Here is a 19372-nt window from a genome sequence, read left to right on the forward strand (position 1 = left end):
ATGTTGATGTTTATGTTGAATCAAATCAAATATTTATTTCTAAAGTTACAATTTGTAATGTCTAGCTACTTGATATTTTCTCATTTAAGCTCATTTAAACAGCTTTAAATAATCTTTTGTGGGTATTTTCACAGTCAAATTTATTTTGCGATTAATTAGATTAATTAATCAACACATCATGTAATTAATTAGATAACAAATTTTAAATGACTGACAGCCCTAATACACACACACACATATTGGCCATGCCATATGCTGTGCCATTGGCCATGCCACACACATATATATATGCCATATGCTGAGTAAAGCAAATGCAAAGTTCGAAATAAACTGACAGTAAGTCTGAAAAACCTTGCAGAATCAACTTCATAATGCACATTATTGAAAGGTGTGGTTAATGTTCTCATGGGATAAACAAATAACTGAATTAAAGAAAGACAGTCAGACTGTCAGAGAAAGCGAAATGAAAATGCACGGAGCCGGCTTCATCCTCCTCGCACGCTCCAGGAATGAGACAATGGAAGATTCCAGGAACCCTGGCCAAAAACTCTCCGTCCGACAGGCCAAGGAATGTCTGCCAGCATGTTGTGACGTGAGGTATTTGAAGAGCATTTGGGAAACTTCAGACATCAAAAAATGTCTACAATAGCTAACCTGAGTTTAACCAGAAAAATTGCCTAAAGCATGCTTTTTCCTAGAACAGCTTATAACCTGGCACACACGGAACTTGTACACAACGTATATACAAATATACCCCAAAAAATCATTGCAAAACATGTATTCAGATTAATGACTTTTGCTTGACTCATCTACACTGCCCTCCAAAACTTTGGAAACGCCCTAGAAAAGTGGGGTTTTGGACAACATTGGCATGAATCCTTTTTAATTTGATAAGTTAAAATGCACTGATAAGGGACAACACAAACTACGAAAACATATTTTATTACATAAACAGTTTATACATAGAAAAAAACTTAAATTTTCGATTCATCAAAATATCCACCATTAGCAGCTATTAAAGCTCTGCATAATCTGGGCATCCGAGCTGTCAGTTTATTCAAACATTGACTTTGAATTGGCAATCAATTGTTGAAGCTATTAAGGTGTGCTGACTCAAAAATCTTTGAAAAACCTGGGCCAAGTTTAAACCAGTAACCAGGCATCACAGCTGGCAAGGGGGTCTGTCTGACTTTGACATGTATGTGTTGCCATTATTATGTTTTATTGCTGGTCTTCAATGATAATGTCAAGTTACTTTAATGTATTAATGTACAAAAATTATAAGGATTTATGCTGATATCGTCCAAAACCACACTTTGCCAGGGGTGTTTCCAAACTTTTGGAGGGCAATGTACACCCGAATTAATAGCAAGATCTTGTGCTCCTTTTTTAAACCTGAAGCTTATTCAGGAAAGACCTTTGGGACCTACAGTGCCAGTGCAGCCAAAGAAGGGAACTCAATTTGGAAAGTTGGAAATGCTTGGGTTGCTTTTCCTTCCTTGCCATCAGCGACATATACATGTACAAAAAAATCTGAGACATTTTTTGCCCCTCAATAGTGATCTCAAAAAAGAAGCCCAGGCCTCTATGGTGAACACACAATGCTCTGCTTCCATAAACACTTCATTAGCAATTCAATTACCTGCGTGCTGACAGATCTGGTGCCATCTGTTGCGTCCACCGTCAGATTGTAATGGGATTTCTGGTCTGCATCCAGTGCTTGGGCCACAATCACCGTCCCACTCGCCTTCCCCACCTCAAATCGACTGTCAGAATTACCACCTGTTGAGAGGAGGTTTTCACCACAGCCAAAATGGACAGGAAATTAGACGGCCATCATCACAATTTGAAAGGCAGTTCAAGGCAGTCGAAGACAGGAGAGAGAGAAAGAGAATGGCACAGGTGGCAAAAGTCAGAGTGTCACGTTTGTGGTTTCGCAGCAACTGTTTCACACTTTTTGTGTGTGCCTCAATAATGGCTGACTGACATACATTCTGACATACATACACTATTGCTGCCTAAGTGTGTGAAAACCCACAAGATAATATAGGGTCCACAATAAAAAAATTAAGAAAAATATTGAAATAATGACTAAATCACTGACATAATTTTAACTTGTTTTGCACAATTATTTGACAATATTAAAAGGTAGTGGAGCAGATTTGTTAAATATATTTTAAGAAATAATAATTAAAGACTATGCCAGACTACTGAAGGTTTCATTGCAACATACATTTTTTTTCTTTACATTAAGACTCATACAGTGAAGCTTTCTTTAAGTTCTTTATATCAAGACAACTAATAGTTATGTCCCCAAAAATACATAAAAATACATTTCAATACAGAAATGAAAAAAGCACACCTAATAAAAGAGGTGTGCTCAAGATATTGTATGTAAAAGCTGGAATAAAGTAATAGATTAAATATAGTAATATATGCAAATAAATATGTAGCATCTTTGACCTATACAGACTTAACCAGCATTTTAAAATATTTATTTGGAATTTTGAGATTAGAGTAACCGCATGGCATTAAAAGCACCAACAGTATTGCCAATTAATGTTTTCTATATTTTCTATAAAAAACACTGTTTATTTGAGTTCTGCAATTTTTTGTGCATTTGCTATCATTAATTCGTAATATACAAATGTATAAGTCATCTTTCATTTTTTGATCTTGCCAGCAGCAACTGAACCACCAGCACTATTTTTTTCTCATTATACGACCAAACACAAATATAACAATAATAAAAACATCTTACATTAAAGAAAATGAGAGCACTGGACCTTCAAAGTGAACAACACTAAGTGCATAGGTTGGCAAAGAAAACAAGCTACTCTTTATGTATTTCCAAGCATTTGAAAGAGAATCAACACTTGGGACCTGGTGCAACCAATGTGAAACAGTCACAACAGCATGAGTACAAAAGCATATGACAGATCTCATAATGGCCACACACAGTAGAATTAGGAGATCTGCGGCAGATACCTTCTGCAGTGCAGTTCAGGTCGCAAGCCATCTGAACGATGTAAAACAGCTCTTTAGCCGCCATGTCCTCTTCCAAAGCCAAGAAGAGGAGCAAGGAGACAAACAAGAGGAGGAAAGCAGGAGGAGAGAAGCAGAGGAAACCAAACCATTCCAAAATTAAGAAGCAGAAAAGAGAGAGAAAGTAAAAGTTGTCAGTGAAAGTCTGGTTAAAAGATAAAGGAACAGGAAGAGGATGCAAACTATTAAGTCATATTATGACAGTTCTATTGAGAAGACAAACACAAAGATAGAGGTTATTTCATGCAAAGAAACTTCCTCCAAAGACACTCATTAAAAGATTTCATCATCTTAGTTTGTTACAAATATTTTAACTGACAAAGACACTTATTAGAATCCAAGCTTTGGCATGTAAAGGCCAAACCAACACAAAACAAACTTTCAAAATCTACTTCCACCGTACCTGTTATTTCAAACCAGATTGGTGTTTCCACAGATTCCATAGTGATGACCCCGACCATGTGTGCCACAGGGTCACTTTCCATGACAGAAAATGAGTAAAATGGCTCGTCAAATGCCAGAGGGACTTCGCTCGGCTCCGGCTTGGGGATCCATTCGATGTGTAGACGGCAGGTGGATGATTTCTGGGGTCGACCATTATCCACTGCTTTAATCTGGTGGATAAATGTTAAAAAAAATATGTAAAATCAAATAATACAACTGCAATTTAAATTACAGTACGGCTTTGGAATTCATATGTTTGGGGAAAATAATCATTTGAGCAAGTCTGTTAGCGATACCAAAAAGACACACTTCAAGCCCAATCAGGCAGAGATACTACTAATGTGGGAAATACAGAATGCTACCAGAACACCTGTCACTGTGACTTTGGAAAGCGACAGATGTTAGGTAATGAAACAATGGGAGGTCTGGCAAAAAAATGTCACCGGCCACATGGGCAGGCAGGAAGTTCACTTTACACTCGTAGAACTTCCATCAAAGGAACATTCAGGAAAAATGTAGTGTGTGTCAAATCTGAGAGCTCAGGTTTCTACATTCCAAGTCATAATAACGGCCTCCTCAAACGCTGTAACTTAAGCTAGTAAGCAAATACATTAGCAATAAAAAGGATCCAGTTTTTCATATCTTGCTATTTGCACATGTCTAATCTTTCAAAAAGTGCAAATATAAAATGACAGAATATGTGCTATAGAAATGTGAATGTCCTTACCGTTAAGATATCATAATCTCCAGCAGAAGAAAACTTCTTAAAGGAAACCATGCCAGTTTTGGGCTCAATGAAAAACTTTCCCTGTTCGTCTCCGTCCTCGATGCTGTAGGAAATCTCAGCGTTTGGCCCTTCATCTCGATCTGAAGCGATAACACGATACACGGGATCTCTCCTGAGAGCACGCTCTTTCTCTGGCTTTTCACGCTCGGGGAGTTTGATTTTGTAGACTTTCTCCATAAACTGTGGTTTGTTGTCATTCTCATCCAGGACTTTGACGATGACACGGACGGTAGTGGACTTCACAGGAATGCCTTGATCAGATACTGTGATCTATAACATAAGCATATAGGATGCAAATTATTTGAAAGATTTTCCAAATTTGTAAATAAAAGAATATTGGAGTATATTTTAGAACTAAATATGATTTCAACGTTTTTCTTTGAAACAAATTTCGCTCAGAAACTGTCATAAACAATGACAAAGTACATCCTACACCAAACAATGGATGGATAGATGAATAGACAGACAGATAGACAGATTATAGAGCGTATTCTTCAGACCAATTAGTTGCCTAGTTGTTCAGACAGCGCACAGACTAGCTGGTTTTGAAAATATGTACTTTTGCACATCCCTTCTTAAAAGTTCGATTTGTTTGGGTAGAAAGCTTCAGGGGGCTGATAGAAAAGCCTGTAATCGAGGGGGCGGAAAGATTCATTCACTCAGTTCTAGTTTTCTTCTTTCCTTTCATGTCGAATAACCCCAAAACCCAAGAGAGCCAATGTCATAATGAACATTTTCAATTAGAGTGACAAAAAGAGCGGTACTAAGAGAGGTGCACGGGACAATAATAGAACACACTCAAGAATATCTGACACAAGTGATTGAAAACCTTCATTATAGCGAGAGCTTCAATCAATCGCCGTTCAGAGATAAAGAAAAATCTCCTGTTCAGAACACGGGGGCAAGTGTTCCTATCTAAGTCAATTGGCTGACAAAATTGAAGTAATTCCCCGTGCACTTAGCTGTCAAGCAGTCTTTTCAGAGACGTGCGGGAAGGCGGGAAGGGTTTCCGGGGATGAGAACAGACTGTTATGCATTTTTCTGTATGATTGCGGAATGACATTTTTCCTAGATAATTTCTCTTTTATGACACCTGATGAAAAATATCATCATGAATGCGACAGCCAGACAGGTTACATAGCCTCAAAATATACGTGATTTAGATTTTTCTCAAAGCTAGTCCAATCGTCTAATCTGACTGTGTTGTTTGAAGACCTAGGAATTATTACTTCACACATTATTCAAAAAGACAGTAGATCAGTTCAGTTCACTTGTGTTGTAAGAACACTGTAGAGCCAAAAATGAACAGATCAAAAGTTCACAAAAATGCACACCAGTTTTAACAGCAAAGCACTTTTGTCAACAATATGAATAGTAATATGTACAAGAGCTGTTCCAAACGAGCAGAGACAGCAGCATTAAGCAGACGCTGGTGGTTTGTTGAGCATATACTCATGCTCAGAACACCGTGTCCAATCTCAGCTGGTATCCGTTAACCAGCTCATTAATTTCCTCTGGATATCTTCAGTTAATCTCGGAAAATGCCCGTTTGAGGCGGCTTAATGGTACGCTGGTGCATAAGCTGATGAATGCAAACACACAGAGATGCAGACAAACACACTATTTCCTGCTAATGAACTCAGCAGACTTGTGTAGCTTTGAATGCAAAATACAAAACTACTGCAGTCTATGGCAGAAGCAGATAAAAAAAAAACAGGCCAGCACAGACATTTAAAAGCATCTGTTCAACACTCTGTAAAAGCAGTCCAGCGTTTGGTGTGAACAGCAAGTAGACCTATAATGTGTATTTGTTTTCAAAGCTGTCCAGTGCCATGCAACTGCCGGCCAAACAGATTTAATTGAACAGGAGGACAAGGGACTCGGTCAGCTCCAACAGTCCACTCTCCTGAGTCGAGCTTGTGTTTGTATGCCTGCAATGCACTGCTTTTTTTAAAACCTCTTCTAACAACTGGAAAGAATTCAGACAGTTGAAATTAAATTTCCAGTTCAATAAAAATACCATGTCTGCTTTGAACATCAATTATATAACTAGATTTCTACCTTTTCTGTGGTGATTGCCTGAGTCAAATTGTCCAAGGGGGGAAAATCAAGCTTGACTGCTTACAGCACATCTCTCCTCAACAAAAAGCAAGATTTGTAGTCTTACATTACATTTATGCATTTGGCTTTATGCAAAGTAGCTTACAAAATTTCCTCATGTATTCTGTGGGAAGCGAACCCATGGCTTTAGTGTTGCTAGCTTCATGCACTACTGTTTGAGCTACCAATCACATTCGTAGCAGGACAGGTTACAAATCCTGCCAGTATGAGCAATAGGGGTGTTTAATTTATGAATAGATTTGTGCTTTTGAAAAAAAAAATTTGGTGAACAATTCTCTTTGATTTCTCTGAACTGACTCATACTGTAAACTCTGAATGTCTAACCATGTCATTCATTAAAAATAAAAGCTGAATGAACTTGGTAACCAAACCAACCATGTTTGTGAAAGAGGTTCTGCTGACCGACTGAACAAACAGAAGAGGATGTGTAGTTTGTTGTTCAGAGTTACGAAAAACAAAATGTGTTGGTTGAATGATTCAATGACTCACTCATAACACACATACTAAAAAACTGTCTGTCTCTACTGTAACAATGTAATCTGCAAAAAGAGATTGTACTGTAAATGAATCAGAGACCAAATCTAAACTAATCTTTTAGGTGAGATTCAAAACTGTCAGTGGAATAAATAACCACTAATAGGTACAAGCATCTTAAACATTAGAAATGTGTTTTGAGCTTTTGGTGCAGCCAAAGCCGTAACACATTTCACATGCCTGGAAAACAGGCAAATACATCTTCAGACTCTCAGTGTGCATTCTCAGAAATAAATGTCATTTCTTTGCAAATCAACTTAAGTGAATCGTGGGCATATTTTCCTGTTTGGTTTTATAAGTTCAAAGAGCAACAGGGCAGTCTCTCTGACGTGCTGTGCATGCCTCAACATGTTCCAGAGTAACTCTCTCTCTCTCTCTGTTCTTTATTTTCTCGAATTTCCCTCCCTTCCCCCTCTATGAGCATTTGCACCTTGCACCTTCCTTCCCAGCTCTGAAGTGTGTGTGAAAGTTTGCAGTGTGCTCTCCCATATATCTCTCTCTCTCACACACACACACACACACACACACACTCAAATGCCTTCACCCTGGCCCCGTATAACTGCCTCTCCCTCCCCCCAAGCATGTGCTGCCCCCAACTAACCTCAGCGAGCCCCCGAGCACCAGCTCATTCCCCCGTCTCCTGCAGTGCTGTGCCCAGCAGGATTGTACTGCCCCTGGGAGAGAGACAGCCAGACTCCTGGGCGGGAGGCTGGGTGAGACAAGACCCCTGGAGGGAAGATGTCAATAAAGAACTTCCTGTTGCTGGACCCCTGACTAAAAACCGGCCAAAAACGCAAATTGCCAGGGTTGTCATGACAACTACAGTGGGCCACCGGAGCCGTGCGGGAAAAAAACAAGGAGAAACAAGATCCAGAAGAATGCGTGTGAACAGTGACTGGACTGATGGTCATTTGTTTATTAGTCTTTCCCTCAGCCGGTCTAAAGCGGCGCGGTAATCAAATTAAGCATGAGATCATAACAGTCCCAGAAGGTGTTTAAACAAAGAAGACAGTTGCTTCAAACAGGTTGTGAGAAATGTATGTTTTCATGGACTAGATATCGGAGCAACTAGTCAGTCTGCTGAGTTTTAAAATTTATTTTCATATTATTTTAGCAGCAGTGATGCAAGGATAAATTTAGGGCCGCTGTAATGAAATAATAAAGAACCTTGAATGAGTCAGTGTAACTAAGCCTGGTAACTAAGCCTATCTTTCTTAATGTTTACGCAAGAGCAGACATGGTCATTTTTAACTTGAGCAAGTCTTTCAGTGTCATTCACTTATGCTATAGAAAGTGCTATCATATTTTCATGGACACACTGGTTTGTTGCACAAATAGTTTTAGAGTTTACAGTACTGTCAACTTTTTAGTAATTTACCTATAGAAATGAATGACAATTTCAAGCGAATTCAGGTTACAGTATGCAAGGCTTCTTGTGTTAAAAACAAGGTGCATAAACCCATGGAGACAATAAGGGCTGGCTACCAATTTATGCAGTTTCGCTTGTCAGGTGAAAAGCATTCCTTATAGCTCCTTATGCTCAAGACAGCTAATATATGGCATCCAAGTCGAATGAAACTACACGCACCACCAAACTCCAATCTCAACAGTTAAAAAAAAAAAGCTTAGTTAATTAAAAACCAGAGGAACAGATTTAACCTTGAGGGGATCTTGCCACTACTAATATTTAGCTGAATTGTTGGCATTAGCTAACTACAAGCCTACTGTCTATCGGTCAGCAGGCCTCGCTTTGAAGTCAAGAGGAACTCCTCACATCACTGAGGCATGGAGAGAAGAAGGGAGGACAGACACTGGATAAGCGTATGCTGCAGGCTGTACCATCCTCCCTGGTTTTATTTCCTGTCCGCATCCCTCCTGTCATTTACAATACAATAATAGTCACAGAAATGGGCATAAAAGAACTGGTAAGGGCTGGTGCAAATTTGCCAAATTAAATGAGATGCCACAGGGTTTGAACTGAATTTGAATCTATAACAATAATTAAAAGAGCATCAATCTGTGCACAACTTGAAGTATCAAACTGCGGTTGGGATCTTGGCGAAGGAAGGGAGCGGGTGGTAAAGAGTTATTGAGAAAGAGAAGGAGAGAGAGAAGGTGATAGAGGCTTGCAGCTCAATTAAAATCCACAAGTATAAACTTTAGCTGGACAGGGTGACGCTTCCTGTTCTGGCCTGCCTAATCCTGAGACGGTACACTGAGAGAGAACAAAGGCAAACCCCCACATGCATATACACACACACCTACCCTCCACACACACCGGATATCTAAATCCCCTCAGAAGCACTTTGGAAGAAATGGAGGGGGAAGAATGCAGTCCACTCACGTGCGCAGTTTAGTTTGGTGGCTTGTGCCTTGGGTCTAAACATTCAAGGCTAAAAGTTTTTTTTAACTCATCTGTTTTTCTCTTTTTTGTTAGGATTTGTTTCCTTTTCTCCCAAGGAATTCTCTCTAGCTTAAAGTTCAACCAGAAAATACAAAAGAGATTCAAATGACATTATATTTTAATATGCACTACAGTTCAAAAGTTTGGGGTCAGTAAGAATTTTTAAATAAATAATACTTTAATTCAGCAAGGATGCATTAAACAGAATAAAAGTGACGGAAAAAAATATACATATTTCAATGTTGTTCTTTTGAACCTTCTATTCATCAAAGATTCCTGAAAAAATATATCACAGTTTCCACAAATATATTAAGCAGCACAACTGTTTTCAACATTGATAATATTGAGAAATGTTTCCTGAGCACCAAATCAGCATATTTAGAAACGTGACATTGCTTTAAATTACATTAAAAACAGATTACACAGAAAACAGTTGTTTTAAATTGCAATGCTACTTAACAATATTACTGTTTTAACTGTATTTTTGAACAAATGAATGCAGTCTTGGTTGTGTATGAGGCTACTTTAAAAAAAAAAAAACTTCCTGAACCCAAACTTTTAAATGGTACATATTTCTTTATTTTTAGGTTTAAAAATATCATTTTATATAGTATTTTTTTTCCTTGCTCTCTCTCTCTCTCTCTTTTGTTTGGTGGTAATATCAGAAAAGTACCACAGAAGCTGTACATATAGCTTAACTTTAAGAAAAAAAAGAAACAGACGAAAATGTGACTATTTAGGACTTCTCTAAATATGAGTTTCTAGGATTGTCTGCTCTAAGGAGTGTTGTGGTCAGTGGATGTATCTGAATGTTTTTACCTCCAGAATATGTTCATCCTGTTGTTCTCTGTCCAGCTTCCGAGACGTGGTGGTAACCAGACCTGCAAACATATGAACACAATTAATAACCACATTATGTAACATCTTAACAATATTTTAGAATATACCCAGGCATTTTTAAAAAGGGTTTTGTCAGATTTATTTAACTTCAGATTTATTTAACTTCTGGGTGCAATATTTTGAAGTAAATACGCACACACACACACACATATGCAAATGTTAAATACCACAGATTCAGCTGCAAAGAACTGCAGAAAGGGCGTTGTGCTTGTGTCAGGACTGTTTTAAAGCTGAACAAACAACCACACTTTAAACATATACTCACACTGCCTGAAAACAGACAACACAAACCTCACAAACTGTCTTCAACCAAATACAAAAATGATGAGTGAAATGTCAATGCATCACTGCATTTACTCCATATGTGAAAATGTTATTAGGTGTGGGTTATTCTGTGGGTTTTAGAAAATTTCTCTCAAGGGCTTTACTTGACAAGAAAATAAGATCTGTGCACAACGGAAATTCAATTGGAAGTGAATTCAAGTGCCGAACCCAGTGAAGAAAGTATAAACAGGCAGACAGAGATCGAACAACAATGCAAATGAGCACACGTTTCTGTAAAGAGCGTCTCGATTGCAGATAATAAGCAGACTTGTGTTTCTCCGTCAGTATAATTGTACATTAGATGGGGCAGAGAACGCGTCAGACGTTGCCAGCCTCAGCCACACGAGAGACGCCTGCCGACCGCACCGCGTCTGATTAGTGCAGAAAAAGGATTTCCGAAACCAGAAGCCATCAATGGCGCACATGCAGGCAGCAGAAATAGCCCAGCCGCAACACGCCTCCCGCTCCTGGTCAAAACTGTGCTAGGCTGCAAACCATCTCTCTCTCTCTCTCTCTCTCTTTTACTTTGCAGTCATACATGGGAATGAAAATAAACTCTGAATGCAGGAAGTCATCAAAATCTCTGCACTTTAAAACGTTATATTAAAGGCAAAGCTACATTTATAGACCAAGAACTTGACGGGAATGGAAAAGGACATTAAATAGGGATATTTAAATAGGGATATGTTTTATAGGAATTAACAGGAACTTTTTTCCCCTATTAGGCTAAAAAGTAATAATATTTAGCTGACCTTCTGAATTAATCAAAGTTAGACAGCTTTTAAGTGTCTCCCAGATGTTTTGGTGTTCAGAATACGCAGATATGACTCTTACTTTTTCCTCAACTGAATATAATTTCATGAATATATATTGCATACACTAGATGTATACTGAGCTAAAACATATCTCTCAGCTAAAATGAACCCCCTTCCCCTAGATATCATTACACACAAGTATATGTGTGTAATGCTGAGGTGTACGGCTGCTGGACGGACCTTAAGAACATGCTGCTAAAAAGACGCCAGTGTTCGTACCCACAATCCATTTCTTCCCCGGCCAAAAAAACAGTGGTCTACTGCATTGTGGGCTAAGCATGGCCAAAGAAAATTACAGTTCAGCCATTTTTGGAAAAAGAAAAACAAGGACGTTGAAGCTGGGAGATGCAAGAGCAAATGTGAAGAAAGAAAGAAAGAAAGAAAGAAAGAAAGAAAGAAAGAAAGAAAGAAAGAAAGAAAGAAAGAAAGAAAGAAAGAAAAAGAAATGAACAAACTAAAAAAGAAACAGAATAATCAAACCAAGGAACGAAAGAAAGAATAACCAAAATCATGTTTTTTTTTCATACTGGTTTAGACTGGTTAACACTCTTAAAAAAAAGGTTCCAAAAAGGTGGTTTCATAGTGATGCCATGGCATAGAAGAACCATTTTGGAACCATTCTGTGAACATATCTTAAAAGTACCATTTTTTTTCTTGGTGTCAAGAACATTTTTATAATCTAAGAACATTTTTGTGCAATAGAAAGGTCCCATGGATGTTGAAGGTTCTTCATGGAACCATCTATGCCAATAAAGAACCTTTATTTTTAATAGTGTAAACTCTTAAAAATAAAGGTGCTACATGATGCCATAGAAGAACATTTTTTGTCTAAATGGTTCCATAAAGACCCTTTAACATCTGAAGAAACTTTCTGTTTCAGAAAAGGTTTTTTTGTGGCGAAAGAAGGTTCTTCAGATTATAAAAAGGTAAGAAAGAGATGGTTCTTCAAAGAACCTTTGACTGAATGATTCTTTGTGGAACTAAAAATGGTTCTTCTATGGCACCTTTATTTTTAAGTGTATGGTATAGTTTTGTCAGCCAACATAGCTTTTCCAGATAAAGTTAGTCGACCCAGGAACGCTAATTAAGAAGCCAAGTGGGGACTGGGATGAATCGTGTCCTGTTTGCAGGAATCTCATTTCATTAGCCGTCAGATGATGTTTACCCTCATTGTTTCTGAGAAAGCAAGTGAATTTCGCCCAAAGATTTCATTATTTGATCTGTCTGTGTAGTCTGAGGTACTTAGAGCTTGAGCATGTCTCGCTGAGCACAAGCGCGTGACCCTTGGCTAAAATCGCCTCTGCTAACCACTGAACTCCTACAGTAAACACATAGTGAAATCTTGCATATAATGATAGCGCCGCCACACTGCCTCTGGAGAAAAAAAGAAGGATAAAATCAGAAAGAAACCAGCAAAAAAAAAGAGCATCCAAGTGTAAATGACACTCTGCCCTTTCCTCTAAAACACTTTTGCTTGGGAGAAAAAAGAAGCGCTATTTTCTCTTTCTGGCTCTCTTGAACTCTCCCTCGCTTAGGCGGAAGGCCATTGATGGACTTTAGAAGAGGTATCGTTTAGCAGGCAGGAATGCAACACCTCATATTTGAGACCGAGACGCCACATTCCTCATTAAGGGTCTCGCACACATGTTAAAGCGCACACACTTACAGAAAAATATGCATATGCACCTCTCTTAAGCACAGATGAAAGTACATACAAAACACTCTCAAGGCCCACTAACAAGCACAAAACAGTCTACGCCACAGCTACATAGATAAATGAGAGCACACACAAAGACATGCACTAAAGTGGGCAGACCTGGGCAGCGTTCCCAAATGCACCCTAACCCTCCTCCTGATTCTAACTCATACTGTGTTTGTGAATGGCAGCCATTTCAGAGCGGAGTGACAGAGAGAGAAGGGCAACACTTGAGGTTGAGAAAGAAGTCTTTGCTGGGTTTGTGTCTCTCAGAAAGAGCCTCACATTAGCCTTACACCATTAACCTCCTGCAAAACACTCAATAGAGCCTATCAAAGAGACACTCTGCCACACTCACACACACAAATATGTGCTCAGATAAATCAAAAACATGCAAATACTGAAAGATTCCACAACTTAATTCTATTTAATTCACATTAAATAGTGTATAAATGGCGTGTAAAAGGCCTTTACACTGATAGTGTTTTTTAGCTAAAAACTGACCTAAAGTAATTAATTTTTAATCAGAGTTCACAAATGGAGATGACACAAGCAACAGCGGTAACTAGGGATGCACCGGTTTTAAAATTCTGGCCAATATGAAGATTATTATTGTCATGTCATGCTAAGTAAAGCTAAATAAAATAAATAGAAATTAAACATTTTAATAAAAAACAAAATAGTCAAAGTGTCTTTGTGAGTGTACAGTATGTGTTCTGTAAATGTAGAGTCAATTAAATGATGACGTTTCCAGGCATTTCTCAAACTAGGACCTCTCAAACTCATTGGCGGATAAAGCAGACATCATCTGAATAAATCCCATCAGTCTTGTCGAGTGGCTTCAGATCAGTCTCCACATTTAGCAACCAAAGGCCCCTGGAAATGGGGCAGCTGATGGCAGGAAATTCCTATCTGAGAGTGACTGAGATTACTAACACTGAGCTTTCAGACCTCCGTTCTATTCGGTGTAACTCCATTTAGTGTGTGGGTCATGAAGAGAGAGAGCGAGAGAGAGAGAGAGAGAGAGCAAGAATAAAGAGACAAATCCCTGGCAGATAATATCTCTTTCAAAACATTCTTTTTGATTTGAGTATTCCAGAGCTCAAGGCTCACTCATGCATGGGGACGATCTGGATTTACAACACTAAATCACTGCATTCCCACCTCCGTGTGAACATATGCGCACAAGGTCATGTTGGCATTAAGACCGCAGCATTGCTTTTTTTTTCTGCATCACAAGGTATGGCACACTGCCACAAAATGTATCTGTCCTGTCCTTTAAGGATGAAGTGTTTTTGTTCAAGCTCAAGATATTATCACACTTCCTTTTATGACATAAAATACATCAACAATATCCCACTCGTGTTTTTTAATTTTTTTTAGCTTTAACATGTCTTGAAAAAGGCTGTGATTAATAAGTGGCTAAATGGGACTAAAAAGGTTAAAAGGGACATTAAATGTTATCACGCCAAACAGGAAAACTAATCTACTCACTAGTATTTGCCTGTTTTTACAGTGTCATTGCATTTATACTCGTACACTTGCTAGCTGTTTAAACTTCACCTATAAAACTTGTAGATTTTAAAACCTGAAAGAGTTGTTGGAAGTCATGTGACCGTTTTGGAGTTTATAGCCTAGCATCAGCTTTTCACTACTTCTGATTATATTTGGGTTTCAAAATCTATAAAATGTGTGTTCATTTATGAAGATAATCTTGATTAACAAAATGTTTAGGAATCAAAATTACAAAGCTTTTTTTCTTCAGTAATCCAAAAGTCAATGGGAAAATCTTACTGGCTTTTTGTCAAGGGAAGAAGGGTGATGCTAACTTCAGGGTTGGCTTATATTTCCCTGTTCTGACAGTTAGTTCAACCTCAAACATGCCATTGGTCCAATCAGAAGTTGACATGTCGGGTCATTCAATCAAACAGCCATAGAGGAAGTCAGCCTTTAAATGGCTTACTTATAATTGCATATTAAACTGGAATAGAAAAGATTACCCTAGCATTGAGGGGAAAAATGTATACTAATATTCACAAGCTTCTTTTACAATGGCAAATCACATTGTTTATTATTTGTCCATGTAACATATGCAAAGATTCTGTCAGAGGTCAAATGCTTTCACGGACTAGTGCTTGCTTGGTTGGGTTGAATATCAGGGAAATTTCTGGTGTGTGAAATCCGTAGGTTAGCAGTAAACAAGCAGGACAGGTGTGCCGGTGGATATGCTTCACAAGCCTCTAAAACCCTGCAACTTTATCCACAGGAATGAGTGAGAGGGAGGGGGAGTGATTTGTGTGTGTGTGTTTTTTTTCCCCTGCACTTCGCTTTAGTTTTCCATCCTTAATAACCTTTTGTACCTCGTGCCAACTGTGGGAGCCTAAAAGACAGGAAACGACAGGAAGTCGTTGGACAGTATTCATTTCTTTTCAAGCTTTCCCTACTTTGGGTTGAACCCTTTGAAAAGAGCGCATGGCATTGTTGTATAACAACCCACATTTTTTCCTCTTTTTTTCTCCTCTTAAAGAAACAGTGCCATGCAGAACGTTGATAGGAAGGTGGAAAGGAGGATAAAGGAGAGGGAAGCAGGCCTTGTGAATCATTGCAGCTATATCCTCCTTTCACTCCAATTAAACAAGCAGAGCAGAGCTCAAAGGCACAGAGGTGGCTCGTAGACTTCTAATTACCTGAGCTGATTTCTATCCCAGCAGCCAGTGCTCTTGATATTGTCAGTACAGCGAGCTAAAACTACTCTGGTAAGAGGACAAAGAGGGAGCTAATGCAGATATCAGGTATTACACCAGAGATCTGAGATTTCCAGAAATGTGTGTGTGTGTGTGTATGTGTGTGTGTGTGGTTTGTACAGCAGAACAAGAGCTGTCTGCATTGTACTGAGCACAATTCTTTCTGCTTTTGCCTTCCAGCTAAATAATTTTTTTCCCATACTCACACAACCAGCATGCCCATGTACCAAAATGAACACTCCACATGTGCAGTGTTATTTTAGTATTATTGTACTATTATAGTGCATGTGGTATATTTTATATTTGCTTTTATTTTCATATTTTTCAGTTAAAAATGTTAATGTTTTAATTTTTGTTATGTGTATTAAAATATTTATATACAGCTTTACTTCATTTTCATTTTACTTTTAGCAATTTTAGAACTTGAACTTATTTTTAACATTTCATTTAGGTTTTTAAGGTTTTTCCATTTATTATTTATATTTTATTTCAGGTTCATTTCACATTACTAAAAATGATTTTAATAGATTTAGTTAACGATAACAACACTGACTATACGATGAATATAAGTAAAAACTGGTTTTCGTAAAGTTAAATGGAGTTATGAATCTCAGTTTTAATCTAGTCAACAAAATTACTGACAAAAATGTTTGTCAAAAAAGGTTTTGTCCACGATAGTGAATGTGAGCCAGACAAAAAAAAGCATTATGCTGTTAAACAATTTTAACATACTGAGAAAAAGAGAAAAATTTACATATTGCATATCACTAAAATGTTTCACTGACTAAAATTACATTTTAAAATTAAAATTTAAAGACTAAAATGACTAAATTATATAAAATTATATAAAAAAATCTAAATTTAACATTGAACTTCTCAATTTCTGAATTGCAAATAATAAAAGACAAAAATTCTCAAGAAAAAGCCTGACTACCTGACTAAACTTGGTTGTTACTTAAGTAACTGAAACATATGCTTGGTAAAATGCAAGACATTTTTATATAATAAACACATTTCTACAGAAGAGCAGCATATGATATGCCATGTGGCAAATTTTTGTCATATTCGCCTTTTGACTTTTTCATGTATGAGACTTAAAGTCATAGATCTGATAAAAATTTAAATTCTATCATCATTCACTCACCCTTGTGTCATTCAAACATCCATGACTGAATACATTTCTTCTGCAGAACACAGAATGTTAGAAACCAAACAACATTGGAGCCCACCGACTTCCATTGTAGTGATAAAAACATGGAGATATTTCTCAAACTACATTTTATGTTTCACAAAAGAAAAAGTCACACCGGTTTGAAATAGCATGAGGTTAAGTAAATGATGACAGATTTTTTTATTTTTGGGTGAACTATCCCTTTAAGCTGAAAATGCTCGTCATGAAGCATACACTGATATTTGATCCCTGTCTCTCCACACATGCGCTTCTACTCTGAGAAATGAGTAGTCACGTTCACTTGTGCAAATACACCGGCTCACATAAAACCTTTTCCTTTATCACATCATTCGAAGTCCAACTCAGCGGGTTGCTTTCAAAAACCAGGCTGAAAGCAGCTTTCAGGCAGATAGGTTAATTTCTCTTCACCGACAGGTAGAGCAAGAAAAGGATCTCTCTTACACATACGCTTGAGTAAAAAAGTGTAGTGCAGTCATTGAGAGAAAGCATTTCACGAGGGCAAAGGAAAAGACGGTGAGACTAGCGAACCACCCACACACCTCATACGAAACAAAGGCCTCTGGGAAAGACCTTAAAGATACAGAGAAAGTGAGAAAATGATGGTGTGAAAGAATGGTGGGGCAAAGGGACTATGTAAGCTAATGCATGAACGCTTATGCAGGAACACACACGTGTATGTACATACACACCACATTTATGCAAGCTCACACCGACACACTCACTTTATCACTTTAACTGACCTGTGCAGAAGGGACTGAGGTCAGTAAGAGCAGCTTAACCAGACTCAGACTCTTTTGCATGACCTGACTCAAAGATGGGAACAATCCGTTCACCTGCAGTGCGTGTCATTATCCTCAGCTACACTCGCTGAACAAATCTGCGCTCACAATGCCTCTGAATGCAGCTCTAGGACAAAACACCAATTGAACAGGGATCCTTGTTTCTCTGCCAGGTATCTTCCCTGGAAAATTCTAGTGCGTTTTGTAGAGGGTGGCTGTGGCGCACAGGTGTCAGAGAAAATTTCAGTCTTCAGATATTATAAGCTGGAGTTTTACGGCATCTGTATTCTGCATATTCTTTGTTGCCTGACTGTCTTTTCTGTGTGTGTGTGTGTGTGTGTCCTTGTTTCTGCTACATTGTGGGGACCAAATGTCCCCACAAGAATAGTAAAACCTGAAATTATTGACATTGTAGGTACCGGCCTGCAGTCCCCACGAGGGAAGCAATGATTAAAAATATTAAATTATGTTTATCTGAAAGTGTAACAATGCAAACAGGTTTTCGGTAAGAGGTAGGTTTAGGGTTAGGGGATAAAAAATAATGTTTGGTCAGTATAAAAGTAAAACAAAAGTATATGGAAAGTCCCCACAATTCACAGAAACAAATGTGTGTGTGTAGCTGGATAGATAGATAGATAGATAGATAGATAGATAGATAGATAGATAGATAGATAGATAGATAGATAGATAGATAGATAGATAGATAGATAGATAGATAGATAGATAGATAGATAGATAGATAGATAGATTTGCAAAAAAAAATAAAATAAAATCTCAAAGCCCTTAGTTCTCACACGCACAAACAACTAAACCAACCAATCAATATCATCCAAGGTGCTTTTGTGACCAAGCAGACAAAAATGTCAGCTGACAAATAAACAATCAATCTCCAAGGCTGCAGATGTGCTCTTCGCCGATCTACCAGCGAACCAACAAACAAGTTTATTCTGCTTCTTCCCACAGGTCCTATGTTTTGCTGGGCAGCTTTGTAGACGCGCCAGCACAGGGCTCTGCTGTTCCCGAGCATGTAATTACTGAGGTTTGGCCTGCTGTATATTTAACTGCTTTGTCGTCAGGCGTGACGGTTTGGGCAAAAAATTAAAAACTAATAATAGAGGTCAGCGGTGATAACAATTCAACTCCAGATTCAACGAAGCGTTCATGGAAACCTTGTTCAAATATAAACAACGCAGGTGGTGTTATTGCAACCTGTGATAAAGGTTATGAGTTAATTGCTTGATTGCTTAGAAGCAAGCGCTTCTAAGTATTGCAAAGAAGTTATGAATTGTTGAAATGACTATTGTAGTAACATAGCCTGCCTGCAATATTGTCACTGTCTGCACACTCTTTCTCTTTCACACAAGTACACACAACATGGCTGTTGGTACTCGTGTATAGAGATTTAGTACGGATATCTTACTGGAGCCCTGCTTTAGAGAATTCTCAGTGACACGTCTCAGAGTCTAGTGTAGGTTTATCTCCCATCTTTTTTGAGGCAGTCACTGAAACCTAACCCAAACTTTCATTAGAGGCAGTCACTTAAATGTTTCATTTATTTCTAAACAGATAGTGACTGAAACAATTCAT

At 38.1% G+C, this 19372-nt stretch overlaps 1 protein-coding gene across 2 annotated transcripts in view; it reads right to left on the reverse strand.

Moving 5' to 3' along the window:
- Positions 1-19372, reverse strand: part of LOC306873023 (protocadherin Fat 1-like) — an 85263-nt gene that overhangs the window by 36188 nt on the left and 29703 nt on the right. For both annotated transcript variants that reach the window (XM_079422015.1, XM_079422014.1), the window contains exons 4-7: positions 10155-10216; positions 4217-4546; positions 3449-3659; positions 1643-1782 (exon numbers count right to left, since the gene is read on the reverse strand). In XM_079422015.1, the coding sequence (XP_079278141.1) occupies positions 1643-1782; positions 3449-3659; positions 4217-4546; positions 10155-10216 (743 nt within the window). The remainder of the gene's footprint in view (positions 1-1642; positions 1783-3448; positions 3660-4216; positions 4547-10154; positions 10217-19372) is intronic.

This window comes from Barbus barbus (assembly GCF_936440315.1).
Source record: "Barbus barbus genome assembly, chromosome: 7".
Lineage (NCBI taxonomy): Eukaryota > Metazoa > Chordata > Actinopteri > Cypriniformes > Cyprinidae > Barbus > Barbus barbus.